This window comes from Planococcus citri, chromosome 2 (genome assembly GCF_950023065.1).
Source record: "Planococcus citri chromosome 2, ihPlaCitr1.1, whole genome shotgun sequence".
NCBI lineage: Eukaryota > Metazoa > Arthropoda > Insecta > Hemiptera > Pseudococcidae > Planococcus > Planococcus citri.
The window spans coordinates 7,889,233-7,901,386 of record NC_088678.1 but is presented as its reverse complement, the minus strand read 5'-3'; the positions used below and the strand labels follow the sequence as shown (position 1 = coordinate 7,901,386).

The 12,154-nt window shown below is 34.8% G+C and overlaps 1 protein-coding gene across 3 annotated transcripts; it reads left to right on the top strand.

Moving 5' to 3' along the window:
- Positions 1-209: 209 nt before the first annotated feature.
- On the top strand, positions 210-8,643 carry LOC135834441 (serine protease persephone-like). 3 transcript variants are annotated; one of them, XM_065348319.1, is made up of 8 exons: positions 210-426; positions 1,373-1,545; positions 2,088-2,316; positions 2,414-2,571; positions 7,507-7,619; positions 7,714-7,976; positions 8,049-8,215; positions 8,298-8,643. In XM_065348319.1, the coding sequence occupies exons 1-8, from the start codon at positions 330-332 to the stop codon at positions 8,469-8,471; spliced, it is 1,374 nt and encodes a 457-aa protein (XP_065204391.1). In that variant the 5' UTR covers positions 210-329; the 3' UTR covers positions 8,472-8,643. The 3 variants fall into 3 exon arrangements, with proteins under 3 accessions (XP_065204391.1, XP_065204394.1, XP_065204393.1); XM_065348322.1 differs by having other exon boundaries at positions 217-426; positions 1,305-1,545; XM_065348321.1 differs by lacking the exon at positions 210-426 and adding an exon at positions 985-1,241.
- The last annotated feature ends 3,511 nt before the right edge of the window (positions 8,644-12,154 follow it).

Sequence of the window (12,154 nt, the reverse complement as noted above, 5' to 3'; positions counted from 1 at the left end):
AGTCACGCAAAGCACTCTATGCAATGGAAGGAGAACAGGGAGGAGATACACCAAAATAAATATTACCACTCGGGTTACAATACTGATCAAGATACCTAGGCAAGTACAACCACGTGGATTAAGATTCCTGGATGCTGTACAGATTTCCCCCCACGAAGTAACATTGTGGTAAACCTTACTGGTGGTACAAAATGGCGTCTTTATTCCGCGTATATGCGGATTGGGATAATCATAGTAAGATTCTAGGTGTTAATTGTGTAGTGACTCATATGGCGACTGCATCGTTTTACTCGCAGAGTATATTGATATTTTATTAAAATTCATCCAGTATGTCGATATCGCGATATTTAAATGGTTACGATTCGATCATAATCTCGATATTTTTACTTTGCGTAAACGTTCGTCTTTGTAGCAGCCAAGGACAAGGTAAATATACGTGCTTTTTACGACTATTAATAACTTAATTCGGTTTATTTGGCAACATTTTGTTGATATTTTTCGAATTTGAATTAATTGAGTAAGTAGGTATGAGCTTAATCCAAAGATAGGATAAGTGCTCGGATAGTTTCATTGTTTGGAGAATTATTGATTAGATGAATTTTTCAGTGTTTGAAAAAATCATTCAACTATTAAATTTCGAAAGCTGTTACCATCTTTAGATAGAATCATCAACAATACGAGAACTTCTTTCATTTGTTACGCTTCGGTCGGTTTTTGAGAAGAAATTTTTCAAAAAAATTATACTCGTATTTAAATTTATCCATGTGAAGTGCGTCATTCAGCGTAATTTATGAGAACTCGTCAGGCAGTTCTAATTACAAGCAATATAAACAGTTCACCGGGTCAACTATGTTTTCAAAAAAATCATAATTCATGATAACTACATCGCGTATGGAAATAATACTTTGTTGACGTCAAAAGTATTATTTACCTACTCATATAAGCTGTTTTATTGCCAATTCTCATAAAACCACGAGTACTTAAGCACATAGACAACTAATTCAACTATAATTTCGTCAATTTTGCGTCGATCTATTAAATTTAAATCCAACTAATGATGGAACAAACTTCATACAATACACATTCGGGGAGAAAATAATTATTCTAAATTGATTTTAAGAAGGGGAAACCCAACTTGAGAATACGTTTTGGCAAAGACTGTTTTTTAATTATGCCACGAAGTACTCGAGTCGAATGCTGAACGAATACATTACAAGTGGTCAGACTATCTACATATAGAAGTATATCACCAATATTTTATTTCTCACATCGAAGAACTAAAACTTGTTACGATTTTTTTTCAGGACATCCTGCTTTAATATAATTTACATTGCAACATTCTTCTGTTCTATGTCCCGGTATGTGTTTTAAGATCCATGCAGAAGATATGGACAATCTTGTACTCCATACTCCATGTGTCCCAATGCAGCAGAACTAGTCCAGACGAGAAAAGCTTTACGGTGCTTTCACCCAGATCAATATGGCGAGGTGAAGATATGCTGTAATGTGTCACCAAATCCGACAGTAGCTTCCTCCACGACCCAGGTAAGAGAATATACTTTTGAATTTTTGATTTTGGAAATAGGCTCAAATTAATTTGGAAACAAATGTTGGGTTTTTGAAATCGCTTAGACTGACGTCTAAGGCATTTTCATCCAAGATAATAAAAAAAAAATTGAGTTATCTTAGTGGAACAGGACTAAAAAATTTCTTTTCATAAAAATAAATCAAAGACATTTTAAAATTTTGATTTACCAAAAAAAAAAAAAAAAAAATAGTTCAATTTCTTGAATTTTTAAACTCAAAATAAAATATTTCATTTTTCTAACGCAGTTATTTTCTCCGTTTTCATAAAAAAAATCGAAACTGTTGAAAAAATTTAAGCTAGAAGCGAATTTTTTCAACTTGAAAATAAATTTCAGCAGCACTGAAAAGATCAGGTAAGTCAGGTACCCTAAAGTTTCCATCTGGTCCAACATATTCAACCAATTTCAGGCCAAGAAGGGCTGAACTCTGCTAAGCTAGGCGAGCTGCATCAAAAATATAATTGATGAATTCTAGTTTGCATTTTATTTTTTGAAATCCAGAACTCAGTTAACTTTCGTCCTCCACTAACGGTTCGCCCGGCGCCTCAAAATCCTCAAAATGTTCGCCCACCAGCGACTCCGGCACCGCAGAATCCATCACACTTCGCTCCACCAGCAACTCCTCCGCAGCAATACAGACCAACTGTTCGTCCTCCAGTAGCTCCAGCAATACCACAAAATCCTCAAACTGCGAATCGTTTCAAGAATTCTACAGCAACTGCTATTCTGAGTGAGTGTGACGTGTGAATTTGCACGGTTTTTAGAAAATGAGAATTCTCCAACAGGTACAGACAGATATCGATAAACCTACGTTTGTACATTTGCAGATTGTGAAAAATATGCAGAATATCGATATGCACAAAAATGGGTTGATCCCAGTCTACCAGGAGAAGTAGGATACTGGCATGGTGTACCGGATTGCGTAATAGTGGAGACATTAATAAGTGGAGGAGCAGCAGCCGAATCAAGAGAATACCCTCATATGGTAAGTTCAGCAGTACAGATCAAAATATTGTATTTTCATTTTTTGATTTTCTCAAGAGGTAGGTACAAAAGTAAAATTTGACTGAGAAACAGTCCTTAATTTCGAAAGCTATTTTAATACGCAATCCTCCCACCTATACCTCTTCTATAAAAATAGATTCTTACTTCAACAAATCAGAGTATTTTCTGTACCTTTCACCTCGAAAAAATATCAAACCCTGTTCATGAATTTAAAAAAAAAGTAGCCTTCAATTAAGTGATAGGAATCTAGAACTCTCTTCCTTTTTCTAACAGGTCAACTTTCGAACTATTCTTCTCATGTATCATGTAAGTATGTGCCTATTTTGAAAGAATCTTTCTATTTCTTATCTGCTTGGTAAAATTATTCTTTTCTCTTCTACAGAATATAAACACCCAAAAAAAAAAAAAAAAAAAAAAAAAAAAAACCGTAAGAAAAAACTCTACTTAGCTCCCTAAGGACAGTTTTAAATTATTGATGTTTTTTATTTAAAATTTGATTACCCCTACCTACAGATTTTTTTTTAAACTTTCAAAAGTTTGACAAAATGTCAGATGAATATTTTTGAGAGTATGGTACAATTCTAGCAATTTATAGATTTTTTTTCAACTTGAAATCTAAAATTATACTTCTGTGTATCTCAAATAAGTGACACAAATTGGTGTATCTAGTTTTTTTTTTAAATTCTTAAAACTGGGACCTAAAATTAATCACTTTATTCAAATATTGGAAATTGATTTAATTTTGTTCTCAAATTTCTAAAAGTTTGACCCTCTGACATAACATAAACAATCCTAAAGTTTTTTCTCGGTTTCAAATGCCAGGATTACATTGACCAGTGACCAGTAACTTATCGAAAATTACAAGTGATTTACGTGTAATCATCAGTAAATCGTATGAAATTATCAATGGGCTCTTTTCGTCTTTTTGTCTTTCCCTCTTTTGGTCTTTCGGTCTTTTCATCTTTCCGTCCCTCCGTCCGTCCCTCCGTCCTTCCATCCTTCCGTTCTTTCATCTTTTTTTCTTTTCGTCTTTTTGTCTGTTCGTCTGTTCGTCTGTTCGTCTTTTCATATATTTTCGTCTTTACCTCTGTTGGTCTTTTTGTCTTTCCCTCATTTCCCTATTTTGGTCTTTTGATCTTTTCATCTTTCCATCCTTCCGTCCTTTCGTTTTTTTGTCTTTTCGTCTTTCTGTCCTTCCATCCTTCCGTCCTTTCGTCCTTTCGTCCTTTCGTCTTTTCGTCTTTCTTAATTTATCAAAAATTACAAATACTTTCCCAACAATTATTACCACTAAGTAATTCGTACGTTAGCAGCAATTTTATGGATTTACCAAAAATTACAAATTTACAGACTAAAGATTTCCAGTAATACAACTTACAAAGTACCTATACTAAAAACTGTCCACAAGATTTACAAGAATTCAGATTTATTTGCAAACTTTACCCAGTAATTTAATTTTATGCAGTTATTTAAAACCAAGATCACAGTAATTTACCACAAAGCACCATTAATTCGCCAAAGATTGTCAGTAAAATACCTGTAATTTGCAAAAAAAAAAATCACCGTGACCCAAAATTACAAAAAATTATTGAAAACTTACCAAACATTACCAGAAATTTACGAAAAGTTACCAGTAATTAATCAAAGTTAACCAATAATTCACCCGTAAACTACAAGTAATTTACCCAAAAAATTACCAGTAATTTGGCTGAAAATGATTGATAATTTACCTAGAAACTACCAGTAATTCACTCAAAAATTACCACATAGTAATTTACTGAAAAATGATTGGTAATTTATCCAAAAGTTACTGTAATTTACCCCCAAATTACCATAATTTACCGAAAAATTACCGTATTTTACCCAAAAATTACCGTAATTAACCCAAAAATTACCATACTCAAATATTATTTCTCATCGGTGGGTAATCAAAGTTTACCAGTAATTTACCAAGAAATTTCAAGTTATTAACCCAAAAATTCTGAGTAATTTTTAAAAAAATGCTAGCAATTTACCCAAAAGTCACAAGTAATTAACCTAAAAAATTACCAGTACCTAATTTGCCAATACCTTGAACTAACAGTAATTTACCATCACCATAAATCACCAGCAATTTAGCATGACCATAAATTACGTACCAGTCATTCAACATAAATTACCAGTCATTTACCATAAATTACCAGTATTTTACGAGAAATTACCATTAAATTTGCAAAATGAGATGAGATACATACTACAGTGTGTCCAAAAATATCGTGAACTCCTTGGGAAAAAGTTCTGACTTTGATCATTTATATGGATTTTGAATGAATGAAAATTTTTATCATTATTCTGTTCAGCACAATTATTTTATGCATAGGATACTTGAAAAAAAACTTAAGAAAGAAAAGAGTTAGGGCTAAGAACCTAAAAGAAATTTTGAGGAAGTTTTGGTTTGAGTCTTGAAGAGCGATTTCGCCCAATATCGAAGCAACAAGCAAGGGTGTTTTCAGATTATTTTGTTCAGGTATTTTTCAGTTACAATTTTTAGAAAGTCGTCGATCATTTCAATTTTGAGCTCTCGTTGTACATATTTGGGTATTCCGGCAAAACCATGGAGCGTTAGTGGCAATTTGACAACATTTATTTTGGAATGTTTGAAGTTTTTGTTTGGTTTGGAGGTACAGTAAAACCTCGATAAGTGCAAACTCAAGGGACAGGAAAAATTATTGCACCTATCAAGTTTTTCACTTGAAAAGGTTTGCACTTAGCAAGGTTATTTTTCCACAGTGTGCACTTATCGAGGTAAACAATTCACAAAGGTTCAATTCTCCCGCAATTTCCATTGCCTAGTAATTTTGCACTTATAGAGGTGAAACGTACAACAACTTGCACTTATAGAGGTTAGATTCACCTACAATTTCTATTGTATAGGTAGTTTTGCACTTATAGAGGCAAAACGTAGAGCAACTTGCATTTATAGAGGTTAAATTCGCCTACAATTTTTATTATTGAGGTAATTTTGCACTTATAGAGGTGAAACATACAGCAACGTGCATTTATAGAGGTAAAAGTGCTTTCTACTGCCAAAAAATTGTTGCACTTATCGAGGTTACTATTTGCACTTATGAAGGTGAATTTACATGGTAAATTGACTGTAGGGACCGGGGATTACATTTCTGTTGCACTTAACACGAATTTGCAGTTATCAAGGTAGCACTTATCGAGGTTTTACTGTACCTACTGTAGTTACCACACTGGAGCCAAATATGTAAATGTAGGATGAAGAATAGTCTTATAGATTAGTAATGCTATTTGGTTTTTCAAGTGGGAACTTCTGTTGATTAGTGGGAAAAGTGTTTTGAGTTTGAAGTAGGTAGGTAGGTTTCAATTTCTGTGAGATGTGACTTGTGAAAGTGAGTCGTTTGTCAAGGTATACTCCAAGATATTTAACGGCATCATCACTCCTGTCCATTGTAGTGTTTTTGATATTAATGTTTCTGGCAGGGTTACAGTGATGTCTCAGTGTGAAGATTTTTGTAACTGTTTTGTTTGGATTGAGTTCAAGTTTCCATGATTTTAGCCAGGAGTTAGTAGTGTTGATACTTTGTTCAAGTTCATCGATTGCACTGGAGAGATTATTATTTTGGGTGCATAAGCAGGTATCATCTGCAAATTGCAGAAGTTTAGCATTTGATGAAGTTGTGATGTCGTTGCAGTAGATGTTGAAAAGCGTAGGGCTTAAACACCTCTGAAGATAGGTTTAGGGTCTGAAAGTGAATCGTTGATGAAAATCTGGAAGTAATGGTCTGATAAGAACGATTTGATAATATGGAATAAGTAACGCGGTACTTGAGTATTCTGCAATTTTTGTAGGAGACCTGAATGCCATATAGAGTCGTAAGCTTGTTTAATGTTGAGAAACGCTGTGGCGGTGTACTGTTGGTGAATAATTTCAGTAAGACAATGGAGTTGATGTGCAGTTGCTGTATGTTTTCGAAAGCCAAACTGAAACTGTGGCAATATTTCGTGTCTGTTGGTGTGATTTTGGCTATGATCATATGAGTATATAATCATACATGTTCATGCTAGGAAAATATCCCACACATGATCATGATTTTGATTATACTGAATCATACTTGATCATACCTATCATTTTCATCATGTTCATCATGTATGAAACCATTTAGGTATGATCATATATGCTAGAGCCCATTCACTATACATGATCATGTCAAAACTAGGTTCAGGAAATTTTTGGACACACTGTAGGTTATACATACTAAGTAGGTACCTAGTCTAAGTGGGCAAATGGAAATTACCAAATTTTTTCCAAGTTTTCGAGTAAAATGTTGAGAATTTATCACAGTTTTTTCAAAGTTACTTACCATACAACTCAAAATGATAATTTTTTTCACATCACTCAGTGCAGTTACTGAGCTATGACCAATGCTCAGTATTCCAGCAACTGATTTTAGCTGACACCATGTCATTTGCAATCTTATTCTGCTCCACTAGCCCGAGATATGTTCAAGCATGATGTTTCCAAGTTTTTGTCATTTTTATGAACTACAAAATACTACGTCCCGAAATAGTTCAGTTTTCTTACTTTTTAAAAGAGCATTCAGCCTTGTGGCTCACTCAGATCTACTGTTACAGACGCATTTATCCGCTGCACCGTCCACGATGACCACAGCATTTTGCGCCAAGCCTTCATTTCAAAGGAAACCATTCTTCTGTTTTATTTCTTTTGAGAGGTCATGTTTCTATGGCATTCACAAAATACATACTAGAAAGGCGAATTTAAGATACTAAACGTTCATTTATCGAATTTCCGACAAATATGAAATAAGTAATGAGGGACCTTTTCACTTATTGTTAGTACAACAAATGAATTAAATCAGTCCTCACAATAAGTTTTCTTGCATTGTTGCAGGCGTTGATCGGCTACGGTAATGACTTCAAAGACGTCCAATGGGCTTGCGGAGGTTCTTTGATCAGCGAACGGTTCATTTTGAGCGCAGCACACTGTGGCAGACAGTCAGCCCAGTTGGTAGAAATTTGCATTTCATAATAATATTCTCAATATATCGAGATATACGCGGATGTTCTCTACAATGGTATTTCAAATTTCATTCACTAGGGGTGTTCCAAGATGGGCTTTACTGGGCGATCTAAACCTAACTTCGACTGATGACAAGGCCAAACCACAAATTTACAGAATAGTAAAAGTATACGATCATCCAAATTACAAAGCACCTTCATACTACAACGATATATCGCTTTTTGAATTAAACACCACTGTTGCGATGAGCCCTTTCGTAAGGCCAGCTTGTTTACACACCTCAACTGCCAGTCAAGTTAATTCCAAAGCAAGTATCACCGGTTGGGGTGCAGTAGGCCATGGTAAAATAAATTTTCAACATTATCCATTTTTCACTCAGCAAAGCTATGTACAATTGAATCCTTTTTCGATAGGTTATCGTCATAGTGACCATTTACTCAAAGCAACAATCGAAGTGATGGATGATGAACGATGCAGGGAATCGTACAATACCAAAAGTGACGTTAGGCTTAGCCAGGGTTACGACGCAAATAGCATGATGTGTGCCGGAGATTACGCTGGAGTCAATGATACATGTTCAGTAAGTTGACCGACTCCCTTTAAGACACAATATTCTGCCAGAATGCGCTTAACAGAAAAATCATACATTTTTTGAACTGTAGGGCGATTCTGGAGGTCCTATGCAAGCTCTAATAGGCAAAATGTTCTGCATGTGGGACGTAATTGGAGTCACATCTTTTGGTAAAATATGCGGAAATTCTGATGAGCCCGAACCAGGAGTGTATACCAAAGTGGCGTATTACCTGGACTGGATCCAGAGCATTGTTTGGCCGTGACGTTATAGAAAATTAAACATGATGGAAGAATTGGAAAAGTTGGAATTGAAAAGCTCCGAGGAAAAAACTCAAGAAAAGAAATGTGCTTTCTTTATCTACTTTAATCATCGGCTTAATGAAAGGATACTTCATTTTATCAACGCTTTAGTCAAATATACGTATTGCAGTTTTATTTACTTCTTTGATACGTGTTTTTTTTTTCAAATTGTAAAAAAAAGTAAATGCCATACTTACAAATTTTGATCACAAATCCCAGAAAAAAATCGAATTGGGCCTCATAATAATGCAGAAGAACTTCAACCTTGAAAATCATTAAAAATGTGAGTTAGTTACTTCGAAGTTTTTTTTAAAGCTCTCAGTCCCTTTCACAAGGTGTTGGATTCGACAGAAAAATCATTCACTATTTCTTTTTCTCTACAGGGTCATTCCAAGTCAAATCAGGCAGATTTTGGGATTAGATCCTCCAATTTTTTGCATTTTTTCTTACGTTGGGAAAGAAAAAAAATCGCTATCATTGGCTTCCTCACCCACTCACCCTTCCAAAGCAAGTGTTTTTTACTATGTTATTTTTCGGTAGCCAATTGAAATGACTCTCCACTAGACCCTTCTTCCCCTCCTACACCCAAAAAAATCAACAAACTCAAATTTTTCGCAGGAAAAAAAATTGAAATTGAAAGAAAATTTGTATAACCCCTCTCCCTCTCCAACACACAAAAAAAATCAACAACGTTAAATTTTTCACAAGAAAATTAGAAAAAAATTGAATACTAAAGAAAATTTATACGACAAGATATTTTTTAATAATTTCACTCGAAATTTAAAAAAAAGCAAGTTGCCTATTTCATAAAAAAATGATCTTTTTTTCAATGATTTAAAGGTTTTTGGTGCGCCTTTAATTTTTTCCATCCTTTTACAACTCGTTCAACTAAATTCACTACTTTTTCACAACAAATTTTCAAAATTTCTATTTTTGCACTACTTTCACTACATGTTAGATACCCTATCTAATTACTGAGGACAGTTAAAAGTTTTAGTTGGGGAGCCCGCATAAGGATCTATTGTACCCCTCCCCCGTCGATCCTCCGGGACAACTTTTTTCTTAAAGGGGAGTCCTGAGGAACATTTCTAGCCCTTGTACTCAAAAGAAAAGTGGCCCTACTTACAAAATGGCGGCCATTTTGATTGACAGGTGAGCCGAAATCGCAGATTTTGCGTTCCAACATAGGATTTGCTCAAAATTTTTCAAACCGTACAAAGGTAGATTGAAAGATCAGGCAAAAATTCATCACCTGTCAAAACTTCAAGTGCTTAAGTTCCATTTTCGATTTTTGGTGAATTTTTGGAAACCAAATTTAGTCCAAAAATGAGGGGAAAAATCAAAATTTTACCAAATTCACCAAGAAAGCTGAAATTTGGGATAAACCCTATTGTCGACATGCCAAATTGATTGGAAACTGTTTCAAACCATTTTGAGCAGTTCTGGAGCCTCCAGCAGATTTTTGAAACTCGAATTTCCCACAAAATTTCATCAAATGGAGTTGGATAGCCGAAATTTATTCTGCAAACTGATTTCAATACGCTACGAAGTCAACTGCAGGGGGATTTCAATTCGTTTTGGAGCGTCCAGCGATTTTTTGAAAATTACTAGAGCCTCAAGTAGATTTTTGAACCTTGAAATTTCCCCGACATTTTGTCAAATGGAGTTGGAAAGCTGAAATATATTCTGCAAACTAATTTCAATACGTTATACGCAGTCGAATGCTGGTGAATTTCAAGTCGTTTTGGAGCCTACAGCGACTTTTTGAAAGGTTGTATGGCGTTTTTGGGGAAATTGAAATTTCCGAAAAGTAGCTGGAAGCTTCAAAACCATTTGAGACCACCATGTAGTCGACTTCACATCGTGTTGAAATTAGCTTGCGAAGTAAATTTCAGCTTGCAAACTCCATTTGGTAAAATGCTGCGGGAATTTCAAGTTTCAAAAATCTACTGGAAGCTCTAGTAATTTTCAAGAATTCGCTGGTGACTCCAAAATGACTTGAACCCACCTGAATTCGTCTTCAGAGAGTGTTAAAATTGGAGTGTAGAGTAAATTTCAGCTCTCCATCTCCATCTAATGAAATTTTGAAAAAATTTGAAGTTTCAAAATTCCGCTGGAAGCTCCAGGAATTTTCAAAAAGTTCCTGGACGCTCCAATACGACTTGAAATCCCCCTGCAGTTGACTACGTAGCGTATTGAAATTAGTTTGCAAAATTAATTTCAGCTTTCCAACTCCATTTTGATGAAATTTTGAAAAAATTTGAAGTTTCAAAATTCCGCTGCAAGCTCCAGGAATTTTCAAAAAGTTCCTGGACGCTCCAAAACGACTTGAAATCCCCCAGCAGTTGACTACGTAGCGTACTGAAATTAGTTTGCAGAATTAATTTCAGCTTTCCAACTCCATTTTGATGAAATATTGCGGGAATTTCGAGTTTCAAAAATCTGATGGAGGCTCCAGAACTGCTCAAAACGGTTTAAAACAGTTTCGAATCAGTTTGGTATGTCGAAAATAGGGTATATCCCAAATTTTAGCTTTCTTGGTCAATTTGGTAAAATTTTGATTTTTTCCCTCACTTTTGGCCTAAATTTGATTTTCAAAAATTCACCAAAAATCGAAAAACGCACATTAACACTTGAAATTTTGACAGGTGATGAATTTTTGCCTGATCTTTCAATCTACCTTTGTACGGTTTGAAAAATTTTGTGCAAATCCTATGTTGGAACGCAAAATCTGCGATTTCGGCTGACCTGTCAATCAAAATGTCCGCCATTCTGTAAGTAGGGCCACTTTTTTTGAGTACAAGGGCTAGAAATGTTCCTTAGGACTCCCCCTCTAAGAAAAAAGTTGTCCCAGAGGATCGAGGGGGGTGCAATGGATCCTTGAGCGGGCTCCCGAATATTTTCCAAGTTTTGAAGCTATGATTAGAAAATTTGAAAAAAATCAATCATGCGAAAACATACCCGCCTTTTAATGATACATATTTAATACTATGAACTTTTGGTGATGGAATTCTCAAAACCCAGAGAGGGGGGGAGTGTACAGCCTCAAAATTTTGGAAAAACCGTAAAAAAATGTCAAATAAGTATGGTCCACCAAACCCATCCATTAGTCTTCCAAATCGCTTGAAAGTTGATAAAATTATTTGACATGTGTTTTATCAGAGTTTTTGGAGCTCTAAATAATACAAATAATTATCATCTTGTTTTATTGATTCAGCACCTCCAATGCCTCCATCGATTCTCAAAAAAGTCCTAAAAATTGAAAACATTGAGTGATGGTCTTCTTTAACGTTTCACATTGGTCCCCCAAATATGATAAAAATTGAAAAAAAATTGTTTCTCACTCAGTTTATGTGATTTTTGGAAACGCTGAATACGAATATTGACCAATTTTTCAGATTCGTCCCCTCCAACGTCCGCCATCTACTCCCGAAATTTTCCGAAAATCAAAAAAAAAAAAATACGTGGTAAGTTTGATTTTTCTAATTAGATCTCTCCTGCGTCTCTTTTGACCCCAATTATTTCCCAAAAACTGAAAAAATTGTTACATGTAGTTAGATTGGATCATTAAAAAAATTCTGGAAGACTTTGACCAAATTCAGTATTAAGTAGGGACCTTTATTTTATTATTTTGAGTTGAAAGTCA

Bases quoted from the DNA above. Each gene is read 5' to 3' on its own strand.
- LOC135834441 (XM_065348319.1), top strand. From the start codon at position 330: ATGTCGATATCGCGATATTTAAATGGTTACGATTCGATCATAATCTCG. The intron at 2,317-2,413 runs GTGAGTGTGACG...GTACATTTGCAG, and splicing joins TACAGCAACTGCTATTCTGA to ATTGTGAAAAATATGCAGAA. The intron at 8,216-8,297 runs GTAAGTTGACCG...TTTGAACTGTAG, and splicing joins GAGTCAATGATACATGTTCA to GGCGATTCTGGAGGTCCTAT.